A 23,603-nucleotide genomic window follows, 5' to 3' on the forward strand; every position below is an offset into this window, starting at 1 on the left:
GTCAACATCTGGCGGGCTCTCTGAACGGCAGAGCGTACAAACTCAGCTGCAAATGCCTGGTCTGTCACGAATGGCGTCTCTATCCGGGGTTGACGCAAGGTCTCTTTCAGCAGTGGGGATAGCCTTGGTTAGATCTGTTCACCTCTGCATAGAACGTGCAATGTCAGCTGTTTTGCGCTTTGGAGTTTCCAAGGTGGCAGTCACTCGGCAGCGCTTTTCGTCTCGTGTGGAGCTCAGGCCTCCTCTACTCATTTCCGTCAATACCACCTCTGCCCAGCATGTTGAAGAAGATCAAGAACAACCGGGCCCAAGTCATTATTGTGGCTCCAGACTGGGCATGAACAGTATGGTATCCTGAGCTTTTGAACATGGCCATCAATCCTCTGATCAGACTGCCCCTTCGGGAGGATCTTCTGTCACAGCAGCAGGGGACGGTTCTCCACCGAACCTGTCCAGTCCCCGCCTTCTTGCCGTGGAGATTGAGCGGTGGCAGTTGACAGCGTCTGACCTTCTGCCTAAAGTCTGTAATCTTATCTTGGCAGCCAGGCTTTCCTCCACCAAAATGGTATACGCCTGTCGTTGGAACAAATTTCTGGCATGGTCTACCAACAAGTCTGTTGTATCCCTCTCTGCTCCTCTTTCTGAGGGTCTTTTATTTGTTCTTTCTTTTCCCCAGCAGGGCTCAGCTCTGGGCACCCTTAAGGGTTATTTATCTGCCATCTCAGCTTTCCTCCGATTGCCTGCCCAACCCTCCCTGTTTAAATCTCCTATAGCTGGACTATTTCTTAAGGGCCTTACTAATCTCTTTCCTTCTTCCCCACAATGGCATTGGAACTTAGTTCTTCATATCCGATGTGTGCTCCGTTTGAGCCACTTCACAACTGCCCACTTCGCCTGCTTACTTTGAAAAGTCTTCCTTGTAGCTTTTACCTCTGCCCGCAGAGTGAGTGAGCTGCAGGCTCTTTCTCCTAAGCCAGCTCTCTTCTCCATCCAACCTGACAGGGTTGTATTTCGTACTAGGGCTTCTTTTCTACCTAAAGTGGTCACACCTTTTCATGTAGGCCAATCAATCACCTTGCCTACTTTTTACACGTCCTCACATCCTTCTGAGGAAGAAGAGAGACTCCACCGTCTGACCCAAAAAGAGCATTGGCTTTCTATCTTCATTGCACAAATGAGTTCTGGGTGGACAATCAAATCTTTTTGGGGTATGTGGGTGCAAGGAATGTTCGGGCAGTCCAGAATAGAACCATCTCTAGATGGGTGGTCCTCTGCATTAAAATGTCCTACCCATTGGCTAAGAAGCAACCCCTGGAGGGCGTGTGTGCTCATTCTTCCAGACCCACAGCTGCAACCACTGCGTGGGCTTGTGGAGTTCCAGTACTGGACATCTGCCAGGCAGCAACGTTCAGTCCTGCAGGACTTCTAGTATGATCTTGGTTTGCAGACCCGCCTCCGAGGATGGTATTGCTTGGGTATCTATTCTAAGGAAAGGAATCTGCAACTAGAAGTCTCTATTAGATAAACAATTTACTTACCTTTGGTAACAAATTATCTCAAAGAGAGATATTCTAGTTGCAGATTCCTTACAGACCCAACCATCCTCCCCACTCTGCAAACTGATTTCAAGGGACAGGGACTTCCCTTTCAGGGCCCTAGTTCTAGGGCACCAGAGTCAATGTTCTACATGGCTCCACTCTTCTGGTGTGGAAAGATGTGAAAAGAAGCTGGCGTCAGCACGCCAAGGGTGGCACCTATATAGAAGCCCCAATGTCTTATCTGGTGACCATGATGCCAACGATGGAAGCGGAGTTGACCGATGCCACCTAACGGCATGCAAGGGTACTGCTTGAAGTAAAGTTTGGGAGTTTGTCATGTGTCTTCTAGTAAGCTGTATTAACATTGCACTATGCTATCTTTTCCTCCCGTACTTCTAGTATTTGTTTTAAATTGTTTTTGAGTTGTAAAATCCACCAATCCAATGTGTAGTAGAACAATTCTCACAAAAAGCTGTTTCGGAAATTGCCTCTCAGTAGACATTTTAGCTGGAAAATCCAAATCTCACCCTCATTCCAAAATATGCAAAAGTCATACCCTTTGCAAACTTGTAATGTTTTGCTGTTGTGAAACGTGTACATCTGCTCCCTTCTTTTCTCCTGTTCATTATGGTGAATTTAACATTAAAGATACTGCGAAATCATTAACTTGGTTTTGACCTTTATCCAAAGTGTGTACATGGTGATTTTGGTCTCACTCAAGAACGTCAATTCATCCAAATGCCAGGGTAGCGTAGGTGACACGACAACCCATATAACCTCTTCTTTCACTCACACAAGCATGCTTGCACATACACACACATTTACTCATCCACGCACTCGCTCTCACTTAAACACACTCCCACCAGCAAGCACGGACACAACATACATTTAAAATATTTTTTTACTTACTTCAGCTGCCGGAAGGGTCGTATTCTAGCAAATCGTAATTCATTCTATATTACACCAATAAAATATGATTCACTATAGTGTAATTAAATATTGACAGAAAGCAAGGAACGTGGAGCTGCCCTACTGTTCCTGGCACTGAATTTGCCACCTCTGAGGCTATGGAACGCAAAAGCAGTGCCAGGCATTGCAAGGGACAAGCCAGTGGTCGCAACTACGACAGCTAAATGGCGTCAATGGCCTCACTTCACAACGGTAACTCAGTCACCTGGTCACCCTCTTATTATTTATAGCAACAACAAAAAATCTGTGAATTGTGAGAACTCTTTAAATAGATCATTATTAAGTATTAAAGATGGCGTAGCATGGTGGTATTTCATTAGATCTTTGTTATACATATTTCATAAAAGAATGTTTTATCTCAAAAATTTACATTTAATATTTTATAGAACAAATATTTTTTTTTATTCTTCCTATTGCATGAAATGAGAGCTTATTTCATTCTTTACATTTACTACGTTTCCAAGTTTAGCGCTCAGTTGAAATAATAGCATTTTTCGACTTTGCGATGAAAAATGTAGCTACTTTATTTCTGTAGTTTTTTTTCATGAAGGCGGATACTTGTATTCTTATTTTGAATTTAACAGTTTCTAGTTATTTTTTGAAGTGAGAGTGGAACACCACCATACCACCTTTCAACAATAGGCAAGACAAAATTATATTTTGTAAATGCGCAAAATAGAAAGACAATACAGAGAAACTGGTAAGTGAAGTAAGTCATATAAAGATTAAAAACGGGCAAAATATTGTTTTTTCCTTAAATATTTTTCTTGCAATTGCTTCTGCCAACATTTTCTTTGCCGTTTGCACCTTAATTTCTGTTTTGATTGCCTTGCTTATTTTCCCTTCAGAATAACAACAATGACCATGCGTCTATGTCGGTAAGTAGATGCAAGCTAAAGAAAAAAAAAAAGCATGCCCGAAGATAAACTATGAACTGTCTGCAGGCTTATTGTTTCCAATTTGTATTTTAAAAAAGGAGAGTTATAGATATTAACTGAGGTTTCGTTTTTTCGGCAGGCGTGTGTCTCCACACTACTTATTTAAAGACTGTTATTTATTGCCAGTAGGACACAGTTTACAAACAAACAAACAAGCTGTCCAAGTTGAATCAGCAGGGGTTGACCCACCAGTGTTATGTTCACTTTGTGCTGCTTGCTTCCAGTTAGATCAGTCTTGGGTTTCTGGGGAGACATAAAATAGATGTTGTTGCCTTCGTGATTAGTGTGTTATGTTGAGAGGTCAAGAGAGACAAACAGCTTGGTTCTGATCCTCTTAATATTCACCTACAATCTTAAATTATGCTTTGTCTGTTTATCGAGTGTAATGTATAATCGGTAGCTATTAGGGCTTCAGGGTTCCTTGTAAAACATGTGATTTTCTGTGGTGAAATTGTCCTTTTGTGAAAGTAAGGACGTCAAAGAACGTGTTTTTGTTTTTTGTCCCTACACGTTGTGCGCTTTTGTAGTTTGTTGTTTTTTGTCTAATAGTTCTTACGTGCTCCTAGAGTTCTGAACCAATCTGCCTTTTGCCAGTGAAAGGAAACACACATACCGAAGAAGCAAAAACAATATTTTATCCATCTTAATTTATTTGCAGGTAATGGATGAATATTCTAACCAGTCCACATACGATGTAATCCACAACCAACATACAGCTAGTTGCAAATGTTTCAAAAAGGGTCTCTTGCCTAGGAATTGTCCTTTATCATAACAACTGAACATCTCTTATGTGAAAGAAAGAAAAATGGGTACTTCATGCAGGATATTGAAAATGCCAGCTGAGGCGCCATGGCGTTTACCAGACAACTTTACTTCTGGTTACATTTTACATTGAACTGTGGCCAACAATTGATCTAAAAAGTCATGGGCTAGTAGAACAACCTGCCCAGACTGGAAACTGCTGTACTCTAGAATCTGTTTCCCCTTTATTATGAAAGGTTTACAGATGCTGTATTTTTAGGTTGGTACCTGCAGATTCTTTAAGTTGATAATATGCAAACTTTATCTCTTTGAGAAATTAAGAAAGAGCAAAAAGGTTCGCTGAGCACTGAGGTTCAACACTCTGTAGTTACATCAAACACACAATAGGTGATGGGAGGAATATTTGCAAATAGTCTTAACCACTGGTGGTGGCTCTCAGCGGCATTCCAACAAATAGTTTTTTTTTATTTTTATCCACTGTGCCGCTCTAGAAAGATGCCTTGCTTTATGCGAAACAAAACTGACCCGCTCCTCATTGGAACAGTCCATCCTAAACTGCCAGGCGAGCACACTCCAGAAAGGAGCACAAGTAGCCCCATGTTGGTTTCGATCTATATAGGCCTGGTCAGTATAGCTTGGACCCTGCCGCACAGCGAGCAATGGAGACACGTCTGGGCATATCCTTGGCCTAAGACTTCTTGAACTCCAGTGCCTTCTCACTGCTTTTATAAAAACAAAATAGTACTCAAGCAATCCTGGATTATACAGTCTAGCAGCACCAAACCTTGTAGCCTTTTATTTAATAAATTAAGCTTTTTTCACAACTTGTTTAGACGTCTTAATTGATGGTGGCTTAGGGTTTTAAGAGAAACCCCTTCTAAGCCTTTTTCATCTTTGGTTTATTTATCTGTTTTGTATATAGTGAGCATCCTATTACGAGTAGGGTCCACCTCTCAAACGTCAAGCAATGGAACAACCAAAGGTTTGTTAGAAGAGGTTGTTTTTTGTTGGTTTCTTGGAGAGCAGTAAGGTTGAACTAGCCTATAGGGCAATTAGGCAGTGCCCGAGGGGCTGGTCTGAGATATCAGTGTGTGGGCCTTTTTATGGTCTGGTGAGCTGGGTTTTACTGGTAAATTCCCTGACATTACCACTGACATTGCCTGCAGGAAGCCCAAATGCATTTAGTTTCCTACACAGCATGACTTTTTAAGTTCAAAATTGCCCTCTTTTGGAAATATATCTTAAGAAAGAGTGCGGTTGTTCTGCTTCTGTCCATGAGCTGAATTACAGTGGAAACGTTTGACTGTATGAGTTGCCACTCATTGAATAATGTAGGCACCTGATTGTGTTGCTGTAGATTTTGGCAAACCAGTAGATTATTTTCTTGCAATTGTTTTAGGGGATAACATCCCTACTGAATTTGAAGTCTGGTGAGGGAAACGCTCGATTTCAGAGTTCAAAGAAGCAGTCTCTCTTAAAATGTTCAAACGTTTCATGGATAATTAGAACGTACTCTTTATGGCGATGTGCTAAGAACCTACATTCAAACCATTATGAAATCAACATCTTTTTTTCCTGAGGACACTATCCTTTAAATTGAGGAACTGAAAAACCTTGATTTTGTGCTGCGTCTTGTCACCGGTGATTAAGATCTTCTAGTGCTTTATAATTACTGCTCCTAGGTATCAGTTTTACTGATGTCACCACATAAATCCAGATCCAAAGCAATCCGTTTAAATCTCTAATTTGTTATGACAAAGCTAAAACAAACCCCTGCCTGGCGGTGGGACATTATCTGTGCTTGTTTGGTATGCCACATTGAGGCAAAGTAATAAGCCAGCTAGATTGGGGTGCACCAGAGCAATGAAAATGCGTTATAAAAATTAGAACTATGTTTTTACCTTGTGGCAGTAGCTTAACTTTTGCTTGAATTCTTTCTATCCAGGACCTTTAGGAAAAGGCTTCCATAATAATAATATCATTCTCGGTATGTCTTTTTATTAGAACGGCCTTATAATCTATATTTGTGAAATCAGATTTCACAGATCTGTGGGGAGTTTTATTACATTAAGAATATCATCATGCCTATTAAAAAGTAAACCTCCGACAAACTGGGTTTTATCTTATTTTATTATTATTGCTATTATTATTATTATATTTATTTTTTTAGAAATTCTACATGTTCATATGGACCAGATTTTAATGCAGGGTGATCCAACGTAAACTGCTGTTTGTCCGTTCAAACCCTTAGCCTTAGATAACATGGTCAGCACGTCATAATTTGAATGCGTTACTAGAAGATAAGGTATTGTTGCGTCATGCATCAGACAGAAGGGCAGGAGTCGAGTCTGAATGAAAGTTCTTATCTTCCATGACCCTAATACCTGGTGCAAGCTTTGGAAGTTGATTAGAACCAAGTTGCGATTTAGCAGTAGCAACGGTAAGGACAGCTCCTAATGATTGTTCCTGAATAATAACATTTTATTATCTTTTACTATTTTGCCATCTACTGATGAGTAGTATTCAGCACTAAGAAAAATTGCCAGTCTCCAAAATATTTCTAAGGAGCCCTTACCTTCCTCCCTTTTAATCACGTCATGTCCCGGGCAGCAGCTCCAGCGCCGTAACCAATCAAGTGCCTCTGGTAGCTGGCCTCCATTTTTGCATTCGGTCTGGCTGGAAAGTAGCATGCATGCTGTCTATTAGGGAGCACTGCAGTCCTTCTTTTAATTCTGTTATCATTTATAGAAATAAAAAAGGCTGCCAATACAACAAATGGTAAAGGATTGTCATTCTGCATGCCCTTATTCTACTTGGCGGGGCCATAATGGAAACAATAAAAGGAATGAAATGCTTTTGCAGCTTCCTGGTGTATTAAGATAATACGGAATCAGAACAGCTTGGGAGGTGGTAAAGAGTCCGAGTCCCATTAAATAAGTGCCTGTAGTGCCCTAGGTACTAGGTTTTGGTGCTCGTGAAAAATTTTGTGTTTGAGGAAGGTGTTAAGCCGATTAAAGCAACAACCACAATTCCTGTGAGGGTGATCCACAAAAAGTCACTACATTAACACATGTTTAACCCCCTGGTAGCTGGGCACAGAGCAATCAGGCTTAACTTAGAGGCAATGTGTAAAGTAGTTATGCTGCACTTAAACAGCAAAAACACAACAGAAAAAAACAGTGAAAACACAACACAAGAAAAATCCTACCCCAAATTAGAAAAATAGAGTAAAATTTCATGAACTATTTGACATAAAATTGACAAGCATTCAATCAATAGAACTGGATATATTCAATATCTGATAGAGACTCCCAGTTGCAGATTCCTTACCTTTGAATTTCCCCCAGGTGTCACTCTGAATTCAGAGATTTTTCTCGAGCAGTACCTCTGCGTGCCATCATGTGGCGTAAGACTGCTCTGCGTCTATCGTCAGTGTCGTGCGTGCCAGATATGACGTCACTGGACCTATATAGGCGCCACCCTGGCAGGCTGACATCGAACCTTTCTTTTCACACTAGACAACGCAGATCTGAAGGAGAACCACCCCTCAGTCACTTTTTGACTGTTCAATTTTTGACTATTTGTCGAAGATTTTTGAGTGCCTACAATCCTGGTGCATCAAGGTTGTCATGCAAGACCGGGTTTAAGCCCTACGGATTCTGTAATCGGGTGATGGCTATGATACATCCGTACGTCGAGTGCTTGTGGTGTTTGGATCACAACCCGAAGTTGTGCTCAGAGTGCCGGGCCATGAATCCGAAATCTTTAAGGGAGCGGTACCTAATGCTCATTGCTGTGCGGTGCTCAGCTCTGCGTCACTCCCAATCTCGTTTGAGAAGAAGGTCCTGAGAACGGTCGCAGGAACCCTCATTCTTCATCATCCCACTCCAAGTCCTCAGGACGGTTCGATAAGTTGAGGCACAAAAAGAAGCTGAAGAACAACAAGCGTTTTTTGACTTCACCGCGTCCGTTGGCCGACGTGACGAGAGAAAAGGAGCATCGTTGTTCCAGGCCTCCGTCCTCTGAACCTGTGTCTGGGTTGACTCCAGACCTCCCGGGGTTTCCAGGAGCCGGAGCACCCGTGCCCAATTCTGTGAGTTTTATGAGGTCATGTGTCTCATATTTGGACAGTCCAACCCCACCACAGTGCCTTTCGGCCCTAGAGAATCAGCAGGGGCCCACTCAGGTTCTGCACCGGCGACTTTTGCCTTGGCTCCGGCAGGCACCCCTGGATCCGTTCTTGGATCTGAGCTGGCGTCAGTCGTACCGCCTTGACCTTCCCTGATGACAATTCTGATGTTTGCGCTCCTGACGCTGCCAGTGCCCATGGTCTGGGTTTGGACCTCACCCTCATTGCCGACTCTTTGATACGGAGCTGGACCAGTGTCACACGAGATTGATTCCAACTTCGACAGGGACCTTGCTCCCTAAGTAAGATCCTGACCCTTATTCTCTTGGGTTGGTATAGGATGGTGATTGAGAGAGGTCGCTGGACCCTTTGAAATACCAGCAAGAAGATTCCCATGGACTGGTGGATGGACCTGGGTGAGGCCTGTGGTCTGGACACTTCCCCTGACACAAGCATGGGTTCTCTCCTTACTGTCGCTTCAGAGGAAGGGGCGGCCTACTCAGTGGTGATGTGGAGAGTGGCCCAGGGCCTGGGCCTTGAGCTGCCTTCAGTGGCAGTCAGGACTAACCTCCTGACAGAGGTGCTTCAGCCTGGGGCTTCTACCTCTGAACCCCTTTTGCCCTTTAATGAAGCCCTCACTGATGCCCTGCTGTGGACCTGGTCCAAACCCAGCACAGGGGCTCCTGTGATCAGGACAATTGCCCGCTGCCATAGACTCACGCCAAGTGGCCCAGTGTTTCTAATGCAATACCCAACCCCTGAGAGCTTGGTTATCCAAGCCTCCACGTCCCCAGGTGCATTCTCTTCCGCAACCCAGATAGGAAATCCTAGAGGCTGGATTAGCTTGGGAAGAAAATGATTTCTTCCTCCAGCCTGGCAAGGTCCTTAGGCCTCGCAGCTGCCCCTCGGTCCCCTCAGTCTGCTTTTCACCCCTTTTGTGGCTATGCAAGGGGGGCCCAAACACGTCCGTTCTCCTCCAGCCACCGGTCCATGCATGCTGCCTAACCTTTGCATGGCCGGGGACGAGGAATCCAACGTCCTTGTGAATCAAGTAGCCAGTGGTTTAGTCAGTCCATCGCCACACCCCTACCCCACTCTCCCCCCTGCAGCAGCAGCTTCCAAAGCTTACTAGTCTGACGCTTCTGGAGGCAGGACTTAACATCATCTGCCCTGCTGGCAGTCCATGACAACAGACAGATGGGTTTTGCAGATAGTCTGAAGGGGCTATCCCCTCCCCTTTGAGACTGCCCCTCCCTCCATGTCACCATCCTACAATCTGATGATGGCGGATCACCTTGCACTTCTCCGCGAGGAGGTTGCAGCACTCTTGGCCAAGGGAGCCATAGAGAGGGTCCCTCTGCCAGAAGTAGGTTGTGGTTGTTACTCCAGTTATTTCTGCCCCATCCTAGACCTTCGGGCCCTCAATCTCTTCCTCAGGAAGGAGAAGTTCAAAATGCTCACTCTGGATAAGGTTCTGTCTGGCCTGGATCCGGGAGAATGGATGGTAGTGTTAGACTTGCATAATACCTATTTCCATATTCCTGTCCTGCCAGCCCACAGGCGTTTTCAGTTCACTGTCCTTTCCTTTGGCACTACCAGTGCCCCTCGGGTGTTCACCAAGGTGATGGCGGAGGTCGCAGCTCATCTGCACAGGTCAGGGGTTTCAGTCTTCCTCTATCTCGACGACTGGCTATTGAAGGCGGACTTGCCCCAGGCTGTCGTCTCCCACCTCCAGATTTGGGCGTACCTCCTGCATTCGCTGTGGTTCACTATAAACGTGCCGAAGTCACACCTGACTCCCTCTCAGATGCCCCTTTTCATCAGAGTTGTTCTGTACATGGTGCAGTTTCGGGCTTATCTTCCTGAGCAGCAAGTCCAGGATACTCAGACTATGATACCGATGTTTCAGCCTCTATCCTGGATTTCGGTGAGAATGACTCTGAGACTCTCTGGGATTCACGGTCTCTTGCATCATGCTGGTCATACATCCCAGAGGGCATATATGAACTCTGCAGTGAGACCTGAAGTTCCAGTGGGTGCAGCATCAGGGGAATCTCTCAGACACGATCCAGATCTCAGAGGGAACTGCAGAAGATCTGCAGTGGTGGCTAACAAACCAAGATTGGGTCAGAGGCCGATCCCTCTTCTTTCCCCAACCAGATCAGACAGTAGTGACATATGCGCCACTCTGGGATGGGCCTGCCACATGGGAGAGGTAGAGATTAGAGGCGTATGGTCTCCAGTGGAGTCTGGGCTCCACACCAACCTTCTGGAGCTCAGGGCAACCAGGCTTGCGTTGAAGGCATTCTTTTCCTCTCTCAAAGGGAAAGAAGTGCAGGTCTGCATGGACAGCACCACTGCCATGTGGTACTGCAACAAGCAGGGCAGAGTGGGGTCATGGACCCTTTGTCAGGAGGCCCTGTGTCTCCGGACATGTCTGAGAGGTCAGGGCATATCCCCAGTGGTTCAATGTCTGGCTGGCTCGCTGAACACCAGAGCAGACATACTCGGCCATCAATTCAAGGTCGATCACGAATGACGTCTCCATCCAGAGGTGGCTGAAGGTCTCTTTCAGCAGTGGGGAGAGCCTTGGCTAGATCTGTTCGTCTCCGCAGGGAACACGCAATGTCAGCTGTTTTGTGCATTGGAGTTTCCAAGGCGGCACTCGCTCGGCGATGCTTTTCATCTTGAGAGAAACTCAGGCCTCTTATACGCCTTTACACCCATACCACTTCTGCCTAGAGTTCTCAAGAATGGCCGGGTCGAAGTAATTCTTGTGGCTCCGGATTGGACACGGAGAGTATGGTATCCTGAGCTTCTGAGCTTGACCATCAGGCCTCCAATCAGACTGCCTCTTCAGGAGGATCTTCTGTTGTGGCAGCAAGGGAGGGTTCTCCACTCGAACCTGTGCAGTGTCCGTCTTCTTGCTTGGAGATTGAACAGGGACAGTTGATAGGTTTTGACCTTCTGCCCAAAGTCTGTGATGTTATCTTGGCATCCAAGCGTCACTCCACCAAAATGGTATACACTTGTTGTTGGCATTAATTTGTGGCGTGGTGTACCAACAAAACTGTTGATCCCCTTTCTGCACCTCTGTCTGAGGATCTTTGTTTATTCTCTCTCTTGCCCAGCAGGGCTCTGCTTTGGGCACCCTTAAGGGTTATCTGTCTGCAATCTCTGCCTTCCTCAGACTTCCTGATCAGTCCTCCTTTTTTTTATATCTCCCATTGTTGTGAGATTCCTCAAAGGTATGTTTCCACCTACCCTGTTCATAATGCCCCAGTCAGATTTGACTGTGGTCCTTACCTTCTTCATGTGTGCTCCTTTTGAGCATCTTCATAATTGTCCTCTTTGGCTCCTCACCTAAAAAACGGCCTTCCTTGTGGTCATTACTTCTACATGGAGAGTGAGCTACAAGCGCTTTCTTCGAAGCCATCCTTTATCTCTGTCCACCCAGACAAAGTAGAGCTTCGTACTAGGGCCTCTTTCCTCCCTAAAGTGGACACGCCCTTTCATATAGGCCAATCCATCACCTTGCCTATTTTTTACGCACCCCCACATCCTTCTCGTGAGGAGGAGAGACTCCACCATCTGGTTCCAAAAAGAGCATTGGCGTTCTAACTCAGTCATACCAAAGACTTCCGGGTGGCCAATCAACTCTTTGTGGGTTATGTGGGTGCGAAGAAAGGACAGGCGGTGCAGAAGAGAACCATCGCCAGATGGGTTGTTCTCTGCATCAAAATGTGCTATGTTTTGGCTAAGAAGCAACCCCCTGAGGGTTTGTCTGCTCACTCCACTAGAGCACCAGCTGCAACCAGTGCGTTAGCACGCAGAGTTCCAGTCCTGGACATCTGCCAGACAGCAACGTGGGCATCCCTGAACACGCTCACCAAACACTACTTCCTAGACCGTTAGGATGGCAGCAACGGCTATTTTGGTGGTTGGGTCCTGCAGGAATTCCTAGTATGAGCTTGGTTCGCAGATCTACCTCCGGGGATGGTATTGCTTGGGTATCTATCCTAAGGTAAGGACTCTGTAACTAGAAGTCTGTGTTAGATGAACTACCTTCGGTAACAAATCATCTGGTAGAGGCATATTCTAGTTGCAGATTCCTTCTCGACCTCCCCATTCTCCACGCTCTGCGAACTGATTTCTCGGGACAGGGACTCCTTTTCAGGGCCCTAGTTCTGGTGCACCAATCTCAGTATTCTTCATGGCTCTGCGCTTCTGGTGGAAAGTCCTGAAAAGAAACTGACGTCAGTGCGCCAGGGTGGTGCCGATATATGACCTCGACTTCATCACAGTGACCACAACGACGAACGTGGAGTCGACCGATGCCACCTGACGGTGCGCATGGGTACTGCGTGAAGAAGAATCTCCAGATCCAGTCTGACGCATCGGGGAAATTCTATGGTACGGATTCTGCAACTAGAATGTCTCTACCAGATAATTTGTTATAGAAGGTAAGTAAATTGTTCACCAAAGCTGGTTGACGCCTCCTCCAGGATTTTCAAGCTCCAAGAAGCCCCAGCACTCTGCAACTCCAAGAACAGCAGACACTCTGTGACTCCTGCAGCTTGGGACTCCTCTGTTGTGCTGCTGAGGCCTCCCTGCGACTCCCTGTGCCTGCTGCCAGTGGGCCTCAGGGGGGTTCCAACAATTCCTCCTGGCTCTCCTGTGTGCTGAGGGCCAGCTCTGACTTCCCACCAAGAGTTGAGTCGCTTGCACCTTGCTGGTCCCCAAAATCCTGCAAACGTCCCTGCAGCTTCTTCTTGCATTTTCCAATGCTTGTTGGTGGTCCAGCTGACCGATGACCTTCCTGCAATCCAGCGACCAATGTCAGACAGTTCGTGGGTGACTCCAAGGATCTTCCTGCCTCACCTAGACCTTGCAGCTGGACTCCCTCCTTCACCAGGCTGCAGGAACTTCTCCCCAAGAAGGGTGGGCATTGCCTCCCTGCACCGTCTGGTCATCTCTGAGTGGTTTGGGCGCTGTCCCCTTCTTTTTTAGGTTTTTCTTGTCTGGAATCCACCCTTGGGTTCCATGACCTGGTCCATGGGTCGCAACAGCAGCTGGACAAATGTGGCTCCCATTGATTGCAACAAAGGTTTTCTAACATCACTTCACCCCTGTGCACCTGAGTTCCCTGTTGTAGACACTCCACTCTCCTAGGTATCCACTGGTGGGGACCTTATAGAACCTTCCTTGTGCCAACTGGTTTCCTCTGGGTCCTCCTGGAAGGGTCCTGATTCCTGAAAGTTTCAACTGCGTTGGTCCTGTGTTAGCCTATTGGAAACCCAACAAGAGAACACCTCTGCACCCAGGTGCCTAGGGTATTTCTCGTACTTTCCTTGGGTGATTTCAAACTCCCTCAGCCCCTAAGTTCCTAACACACTTCTCTTGGTTGGGCACCTCCATTCTTATACCACTTTTAGTATATGGTTTGGCCCTCCTCATAGGGCTCCAAGTATTTCTTTGCTTTTCCGGATTGGTTTTAAACAGAATTACTGTGTGTGGATATCTCCAAATGGAGATATACCAACGTTAGGATAGTACTAGTATTAAAATGAAGCATACTTTATTTTTGTAACACTTGGTGTGGTTCTTTCTTGTGTGAACATCACTGACTGACTACTGTGGTATTGTAAGTGCTTTACACTCCTCCCTGATAAGCCTGAGCTGCTCTCCACAGCTACCCCTAGAGATCATTTGTTGTCTAGGCTCCAAAACAGTATCACTAAGGGTTGTCTGGATTAAGTATAGGGTGCCACACCATAAGTGGACCCCATAAATCGAGCCAGCCTACTATATTGGTGGTGTAGCGGAGGAATAATACACATGCATTGCTTTACCACTTCGTCATCAATGACTTTCCATTGGAAAGATCACTACTGACTTGGGTGCATCCTGTACTTGTAACATCAGGTATCTCTCGACTTTTGACTTGGGTGGTCAAGGGTCTAGCATAGCAATTTCTCTAAATGTCTTCAAAGTTTAGAACTCTAGAGTATAGTAGATACACACTACTCTAGTACCATGTCTTTAGTTGAGGAAGCGGACCAGACTGAGGAGTCTAGGTATGAGGTTCTTAAGTTCCAGGAACTTAGGACCCTGTGTACAGCTAGGTAACTCAAGACAAGTAGCAACCCTACCAGATCTATGTTCTTGGAGATGCTCATCCAGGATGATGTCCAGAACCCTGATAGGGAGCGAGAGCTAGATGAGGAGGGTGAACCACCAGTGCTGCACAGGGAGGCACCTGGTATGTCTCAAAGCTACACTGGACAGGACTTTGAGGATTCCTGAAGAGGTCCATGAACCTGCAGTTGGCAGTACTGGTAGTAGAAAAGGGAGGTTGTAGTAGTAGCCTTTTCTCCCCCTGGAGGTGGTTAAAAGTTTTTCTTGGAGTGGTAGATCCTCCTCGTCCTCATCTTTTCTTGCCTCCGCATCTTCTGCTGGATCCATTCACTCTAGCGCAGAAGAGGAATCCTTACACGAGGTTCAGCACGCTGAAACATGAAAAAGCAAAACTGAAGTTGGAAAAGCAGCAGCTAGCTCTTGATAGAGAAGCCCTAGAAATGGACAGGGAAATAAAGAATTTGGAATTAGAACCCCATGGTGGCAACATTAGAGAGTCCAGAGTCCGGGAAGACCACTTTGATTGTAGGAATCTCAGCAAGATAGTCCCTCCTTACAAGTCTGGGGATAACATCCATAAGTGAATTACTGCTCTAGAGAGGGCCTGCAAAGTCCAGAAGGTCCCTCAGAGGTAATGGGCAGCTATCCTGTGGCTCTCATTTGCAGACAAAGGCAAAGACAAACTTTCGGCAGTTAGAGAAGAGGATGCACAGAACTACCAGGTCTTGAAAGAGGCTCTGATTTATGGGTTTGGGCTTACTATTGAGAAGTACATGGTTAAGTTCAGGGACACTCAGAAGAAGTCCTCCCAAGACTGGTTAGATTTTGTAGTCTGTGCAGTTAAGGCTCTGGAAGGCTGGTTACATAGTAGTAATGTACATGACTATTAAGCGCTGTACAATTTGATCATGAGAGAACACATCCTTAATAACTGTGTTTCTGAGAAACTGCTCCAGTACCTGGTGGACTCTGAGCGGACTTCTCCCCAAGAATTGGGAAAGAAGGCAGATAAATGGGTTCACACCAGGGTACACAAGAAAACTCATAGTGATCAGAAGAAAAAGAATGCTAATATATCCCAGGAAAAGGAAAAACTTAAAGAAAAAAAGAAAGAGTCTTCTACAGGTCCACAGAATTCTTCTGGGGATGAGCCCAAATCCTCCTACTTTTTCTAATAAGAAACCCCAGTGCTTTCTGTGTAAAGAAAAAGGCCACAGGACAGGTGATAGCAGCTAACCTAAGAAAAGCAACAAGAGTACAACTACTAACCCTCCCCCCACTGTGCTCCTAGGAATAGCGCTGGTAGTTGTACCACAACCAAGGGTGTAGCTGGGTTCACCTTGGGTACAGCAGTGGACTCTAGTCAGAGAAATCACTGAGGCTGTCCTGATATCACAGTGTTGCACTGACTTTGCCACTCTGGTTGTCTCGCCTTCTAATATGAGGAAATATACAGGCAGCATCCCCTCATAAATGGTATTGAGGCAGAGGCTTACAGGGGCACAGGTGCATGGTAACTAAAAAACTGGTGTCACTTGAGCAAATTCTACGCTGATAACATCACAAAGTCCCCCCCCCATGCCCTTCCCCCCCAATGGCAGATGTTATCTTTAGCTACAGGGGGTTACTGGCCCTAAAAAAAGTTGTAGTGTCCTCATCTATTCCTGTCCATGTCTTATGGGCAATGATTTGGAGACTTTAGCCTGGGCTGAAGTGAAGTTACAGGCCCATGCAGCAATGCTGAGCTTTCCTGAGAGTGTCTGTGGCTACTAGAGCACGGGTCAGGAAACACAGAGAACACTGAGCACTGGAACCTGAAACAATGGCACAGACAGCTCCCAAGAAGAGAGGCAGGAAAGGTAAAAAGTTACCCTCTACCCAGACCTTATGTAAGGATCACTCTCCTCAGGGAGATGATCTTGCCCGTTGTGAGGAACCAACACACGAGGAGCTTGGGCCTGACACCACAGAGCTCTTGGGTGCGGTGGGACCCTCCAGAGAGGAATTGAGTCTTGAACGGAAATCCTGCCCCACTCCTCAAGGCCTCAAACAGCAAACTGCTGCAGAAGAGGCAGGGGATGTCAGTGGATCCCACAAGATATACTGGGAGAATGGTCTCCTTTACTTTGAGGCTAGGGACCCCAGTCCTGGTGCTACCAGGAGGCTGGTCATACCTCAGAAGTTTAGGGAGTTCTTATTGACTCTGGTACATGACATTCCCCTTTCAGGGTATCTTGGGCAAAGCACGACTTGGGACAGACTTGATCCACATCTTCATTGACCCCACATGTCAGAAGACACCAAAGAGTTTTTTCACTCCTTTGTCATCTGACAAGCCAGTGGCGAGTCAGGTGGTACTACAAAGGCCCCCTTAATGCCACTACCTGTGGTTGGGGTTCCGTTTGAGAGGGCAGGGATTGATATTGTGGGTCCCCTTGACCTCCTGCAACCTCTAGTAATAGATGTATTGGACTCAGTATAGGGTGCCACACCATAGGTGTACACCATAAATTGAGCCAGCCTCCTACGTCAAGCATTATATTTCTACCTGTTCCCAAACAAAAGTTATCACTTATCAAATGTAATAAGGTAAACCAGTGTTATCCTGTGGGAGGGGTATGCCTCCTTGAAGTGAAAAACGAATTTAGGAGTTTTTCCAATACCAGGACATGTACAAATGAAAGTGTATGTCAGACTTTGTAAATATAGTGGATTCTGTCCTATGGCCTACTCTAGGAGTGATGCATATGTTCTTAAAAACAGAGTTTTAGGCCGGGCAACATGTTTACTTTGCCAGGTTGGATTCGCAGTTGAAAACTTAACACAGGGTGCAATGGCCTGAGACATGTTTTAAAAGGCTTAAGTGGGTGGCACATTAACTACTGTAGACCTACTAGTAATGTGTATAGACCCTGGCCATGTAGTACCACTTTACTAGGTATTTCAATATAAATTAAATGTGCCAATTATTATTTAAGCCAGTTTTACCATGTTTAAAGGAGTGAACACAAGCACTTTTGCACTGGTTAGCAGTGGTAAAGTGCTAAGAGTCCTAAGGCCAACAAAAACAAATTCAACAAAACAGGAAGGGAGAAGGGAACATTTTCTGGAGAAGGCCACTCTAAGATGGACAGATCTAACAGTGGTGTGTCTTGTTTTAGTAGTTTAACTATCTTTTCACAGATTGAACCGTATTTGAGCTAAGGGGTAACTTATGGTCGACAAAATCATTGAGGGAAGAACTTTTTGGGAGGACATATTTTACTGTTATTAGCTCTCCGTAAGTGTGTGCTTTTATTTACGTACAGGAAAAGAAGGGAAATGTGAAATACTGGAAACCCCAGCAACTATTCTTGAATCAATACAGCTGTCCCGGTTGCATTTAGACAGATCCTTCATCAGGGATAGCATGACTTGGGTACGAGGAGAATGAATAAAATGAATAGATTCAGTTTGGGTAGTTTGAGTGCCAGTCTTTTGTCTTGACACAGTCAGCCTTTTTATTTCAGAGAATTTACCCATTGAGAATCTCTGCAAAACTGCTGATAGCATGGAGGAATGTCCAGAGAGATTCCATCCCCTTCAACACCAATTTACCTCTTTATAAGCACCAGGAAAGGCTGTCATTATATTACTTTTCTAATTGGAAGCAGCATATTAATATTTGTTTGATCAATTTAATTTAAGATTTTTTTCTTTTTACAAGTTGTATAAATATGCACCTTATATTCTGTGTAAAATCATATTTTCAAAATGTTCTGGGACCGGACACAAATAAGTAAACACATGAATTAAACATAAACCCAAAAACCATTCCTAATATCAAGTGCCATACTGTCCCAAATTCTCAGAACTTTCAAATTAACAGGAGAGCACAAATGAAGTGAGTTTATGTGAACCACAGGATAGGGCACAACCACACATGAAACCATATCAAGTGTGGTTTTGATTGGAAAAATAAAACCAAAGGGAAGAAAATACGTGATTCCATCCCTTCATCTGTAGAGTACTACACATAGGTAAAGCTCACAATAGAAGGTACTTCGTAAAATTCAAAATCCTGTGACTTTCTCCGGTGGAGGCCCAATACATTCCAAATGACAGAGTTGTTTGACTCTACCTATACTTCACTACCTCACTGTTCTTGTCTATTGGTGAGGTTCAGCTCCAGCCATCAGGAGCCCTGTGCCATCAAAAAGGCCGTATGGTAGTTGAACCAGTTTGACAAGTTACAGCCGCCTTCTCTTTTTGGTGATCTGACACTTTGAGACTCATTCTGAGTTTCTTATTACTCCAAAGGAAATCTGATGCTATCTCTTCTAATGTTATGAAGAAAGGGCAATCTTTAGAGTTTCCACTCTGCCCCACCATGAAATGTATTTGGGAGGCCAAGCTGTTAATAAGTAATTCATTTTATCAAGAGTTTTGAGTATGTTTTTGGATATAGATTCTGCCACACTGTTACAGAACCAAATTCCTAAATATTTGATGAATTTAGATTGCCATTGGAAATTTCACTTCCCTACACAGGAAAGGTTACAATGTATGTTGGAAGGTACTTCTTCTGTTTTATCCCTGTTGGGTGTGTAGCCAGAAAAGGCTGAAAATGTGTAAATGATGGTTAGAATTGCACGTATGACGTCTTCAGGGGTTTCTGTAAATATTAGGATATCCTTCGCATAAGCTGCTCTTTTGAAAATCAGATGGCCACTAATATCATTAGATTCATTTATTAATAGTAATAAGAGGTTATTGTCTAGAAGGAATAACGGGGGTGAGAGCGGTCAGCCTTAACAGGTCAGTCTCTTGTCGTAGTGCAACTGGAGCCAGCAACTCAAAGTTGGTGCTGATTCTCGCTGAAGGGTTAGCATACAGGGCCATGACCAATTTAGTATAATGTTCACCAAGATTGTATCTGCATAATGCAGCCTCCAGTTACGGGCAGGACACTTTGTCAAAAGTTTTTCCGCATCCAATGCTATGGCTGCCTCAGTGAGAGACTGAGGGAGAGATGCTTTTTCGATGATGTGGCAGATCATATCAATATTATTGCCTGCTAACCTGCCCTTGATGAAACCCGTCTGGGTAAAGTGGACTAACTTGGTGATCATTTGGGGTCAGGCGAGAGGCACACATTTGTACATACATTTTTGTTTCCTAAGGAGACTCCTAAGGAGACTGACCTGAAATTTTTAGGAAAGGAGTGATCTTTCCCCTCTTTAAAAAGACCTCAGTTTGGGCTTCTTCCGCTGTACCTGAAACCTTGGCTGTGGAGGCAAGATGGTTTAGAACTACTTTCAAAAGGTATATTAGCGATCTCGTCCCATGGCCTTACCAGATGGTATAAGCTTAATTGCATTTCGAATCTCCCTTCAATGAATCGGCTTGTTTAACTTCAGGAAGTCCAAGTCTGAGTTTGACTTTATTGGCAGTCTGGAGGAAATTTCTTTTGGAGTAGAGACCAGTGGGTGTATAACTCGGTCTTTCATCCGCAGTAAACCATTGGCGGTACACACTGCTGCACTCATAAAACATACACATTTACAAAACACCACCAGATTGGACAATTCAGACTACACACACCTGACACACATACACACACCACACCCACACATCTATAAAACACACACCCACAGTACCCATAACCCCTTGCACACCCCAAAAATATTGCTAAATGAGAGAGACACAAGGCAGGAGCACCCACTCAATCAGAGGCGCAGAACACCATCACCCATACACCATCCACGCACCTCACACTACACACCCCAACACATCACCCCACACACCCTCACACATATACTCACACCACAACCATGGCACCCCAAAGACACCCCATGTTTTCAGAGGAGGAGCTAAGGGTCATGGTGGAGGAAATCATCCAGGTAGAGCCACAGCTATTCGGATCACAAGTGCAGTAGACGTCCATTGCGAGGAAGATGGAGCAAGAGTGGAGAATCGTGGACATCAGGAAGAGGTGGAATGACCTACGGGGTAAGGTGCGTTCCGTGGTTGCTAGACACCATGTAGCTGTACAGAGGACTGGTGGTGGACCCCCACCTCCTCCCCCACAACTAGCAACATGGGAGAAGCAAGTCTTGGCGATCATGCATCCTGAGGGCCTCGCAGGAGTAGCAGGAGTACTGGACTCTGGTAAGTCAAATCTTTACTACTTTATCCCCCCACCCTACCTGCATGCCATCACAAACTCCTACCCCTACCCTCACCCCACCACCTCACATATAGCCTACTATCACAACCCACCTATCCCAAAACCAAGCCCTGCATGTTACACCAATGCATGGACACCCATCACCACATCATGCCCATCACAGAGACTCACCCAGCCCACAAAACCACCACGAACCCAAGGCCAAGCTGACAGGGAAATCACAACCATACAGGGAAACACATCCATACATAAGATGGCACACGCAGATACATTAACACTGCATTTGCATCCCCACAGGACCCCTACTCAATGTCACCAGAGAGAAGGTGCCAGTCCCCCCCTGAAGAGGCCTACAGGGACTACAGCCGCTCTGCACGCCTGGATCTGGATGACCAACCTGGCCCATCAGGGACCTCTGGGTAGTCGGTTACCCTGCCACAGTCCCAAACCACCACAGAGCCTCCCCCCTCAGGAAACACCAGCACAGCACCCACCCAGCGGGCCCATCCCTCTGTCCCCAGGACACGTCAATCAGCAGTGTGTCCACCACTACAGGGACCCCAGGCAACCCCACAAACACAGGACGATCAGGGACGTAGGGTCAGTGGCAGTGGGCACACGGTTCAGGGGGCAGAGGCACAGTACAACAGGGAAGCTGGGAGGACTGCTGTGCTACAGGAGGACGACAGGCCCAGGGAACCCACTCTCCACAAGGCACTCTCCAACATTGTGGGAGCATACCACCATTCCCAGGAGACCATGGGTCAGATACTGGCCAAGCTGCAGGAGACCCAGCGGCTGCAGGAGGGACAATACCTAGGGATCAGGGATGACCTAACCAACATCTACACCATCCTGGTCACCATTGCAGGGGTGCTGGGTGACATGGCCAAGACCATGAGGGAGGCAGTGGCACAACAACGGGCCCCTGACACTAGCCAAACCGATGAACAGCCTTCCACCACCGCCGGCGCTAGTGGACAGGATGCACCGCCACAGGAACAACAGGCCACCAGCACCCCACCCCCTGCGGAAGGAGAACCACCCCGCAAACGGTCCCTGCGATCCATGCAGAAGCCAGCGAACATTGCCAAGACCCCGCCAGGAAATAAGACTCTCCTGATTGTCCCTCTTCTGTCCCACTCTGTCACCCTGTCGACCTTGAACTGCCATTGCTCCATTTTCCCTGCCCCCTTGAACAATGCACCTGTGATACCAAGAGACTGGACTCTAACTGGACCTTCCTCCACCATCACCCCAGCCCATTGCACATCCCCCTCTACTTATGAGCACTTAAATAAACACCCTTGGAACAAATACAAATCTGAAGTCTGTCAAATGATTCTCAAATGTATTAGTAAAACATAATCAAAGCATTGCAATTCAAATGTACAGTGAAATATACTTTTCAATGACATTTGGATGGGCAGCAGTACACATAGCAGGAACCAAAGTGGGGCACAGGGATCTGAAAATAGAGATGGCAAAGGGTACAGTCAGTGGCCAGAGACATAGGGTAAGATGCTGCCTTGTACAATGTCCAACAGATAACTGAAATTTAAATTAAACGTACAATGTCATACCTGTGTGTCACTGGAAGTATTGCTGAATTATGTTGCTCCTGTTTTCAACATCTTCTTCTTCTGCCTTCTCTTCCTCACTGTCCACAGGCTCCACCGCTGCCACAAGACCATCTCCAGGCTCATCCTCCTGCAGAAAAGGCACCTGCCGTCTCAAGGCCGGGTTGTGCAACATGCAACGATGATCTGGCACGTCTTCTTGGGTGAGTAGTACAGGGATCCACCTGTCAGATGGAGGCACCGGAATTTGGCCTTCATTAGGCCGAAGGTCCTTTCTATAATCCTCCCTGTACACCCATGTGCCTCATTGTAATGTTCCTCTGCCCTTGTCCTGGCATTCCTCACTTGAGTCAGTAGCCATGAGAGGTTGGGGAAGCCAGAGTCACCTGCAAATATCGATGGATACCAGTTAGACACACACTCACCCTTAGGGACAACCCCATACACCAATATGCAGTGGGTGGGGACCTTGGGCTCACCTATTAGCCACACCCGGTGCCTCTGGAGTTGGCACATCACATATGGGATGCCGCTATTCCTCAAGATAAAGGCATCATGCACAGAGCCAGGGTATTTGGCATTCACATGGGACATATACTGGTCCGCCAAACACACCATCTGCACATTCAGAGAGTGATAGCTTTTTCTATTCCTGAAAACGTGCTCATTTCTCGGGGGGGGGACAAATGCCACATGTGTACAATCAATGGCACCCATGATGTTGGGGATATGTCCCAGGGCATAAAAGTCAGCTTTCACTGTGGCCAAATCCTCCAACGGGGGAACACGATGTAGCTGCGCATGTGTTTTAGCAGGGTTGACAACACTCTGGTCAACACGTTAGAGAACATTGGCTGAGACATCCCTGTTGCCATGGTCACTGTTGTTTGGAAGGAACCACTTACCAGGAGGGATACCAGTGGGCTGCTGGATAGCTGACATCAGGTCTGGCTCCAATTGGGCACACAGTTCCTGGATTGTGGCACAATCAAGTCTGTAGGTAATGATAATGTGTCTTTCCTCCATTGTTGCAAGGTCCACCAGGGGTCTGTACACCGGAGGATGCCGCCATCTCATATTCAGCCTCAGCGGTTGAAGCCTATGGAAGAGAACGGTGAGCAGAGGGTCTTATTCCCACATCTATTGCAGTAATGCTTATTTACTAACTTTACAGAAACAAAATGTGAATCTGAAAATCAGTTGGTGTTTCAATGTCTGCTATGACGCAGTTAGGTGCCAGGCCCTGTAGCCCCCTGAAATGGCAGAGGCCTGACCTGTGAGGAGTAACAAGTAGAAATTAGATAATTGCGCTGGCATTGTGCGCCGTCGCAGTAGGCAATTGATGACCGCCGCGCAACTTCGCATTGGTTATCATTGGGC

At 46.1% G+C, this 23,603-nt stretch overlaps 1 protein-coding gene across 2 annotated transcripts in view; it reads left to right on the forward strand.

Annotated features, from left to right (window-relative positions):
• The window catches only part of EXOC6 (exocyst complex component 6), a 1,398,320-nt gene that overhangs the window by 890,064 nt on the left and 484,653 nt on the right, over positions 1 to 23,603 (forward strand). Inside the window, exon 19 of one of the 2 annotated variants that reach the window (XM_069239815.1) lies at positions 3,356 to 3,385. The exons of the other annotated variant lie outside the window; for it this stretch is intronic. Within the exon in view, the coding sequence (XP_069095916.1) occupies positions 3,356 to 3,385 (30 nt within the window). The remainder of the gene's footprint in view (positions 1 to 3,355; positions 3,386 to 23,603) is intronic. 2 annotated transcript variants of the gene reach the window in all.

Source organism: Pleurodeles waltl, chromosome 6 (genome assembly GCF_031143425.1).
Source record: "Pleurodeles waltl isolate 20211129_DDA chromosome 6, aPleWal1.hap1.20221129, whole genome shotgun sequence".
NCBI lineage: Eukaryota > Metazoa > Chordata > Amphibia > Caudata > Salamandridae > Pleurodeles > Pleurodeles waltl.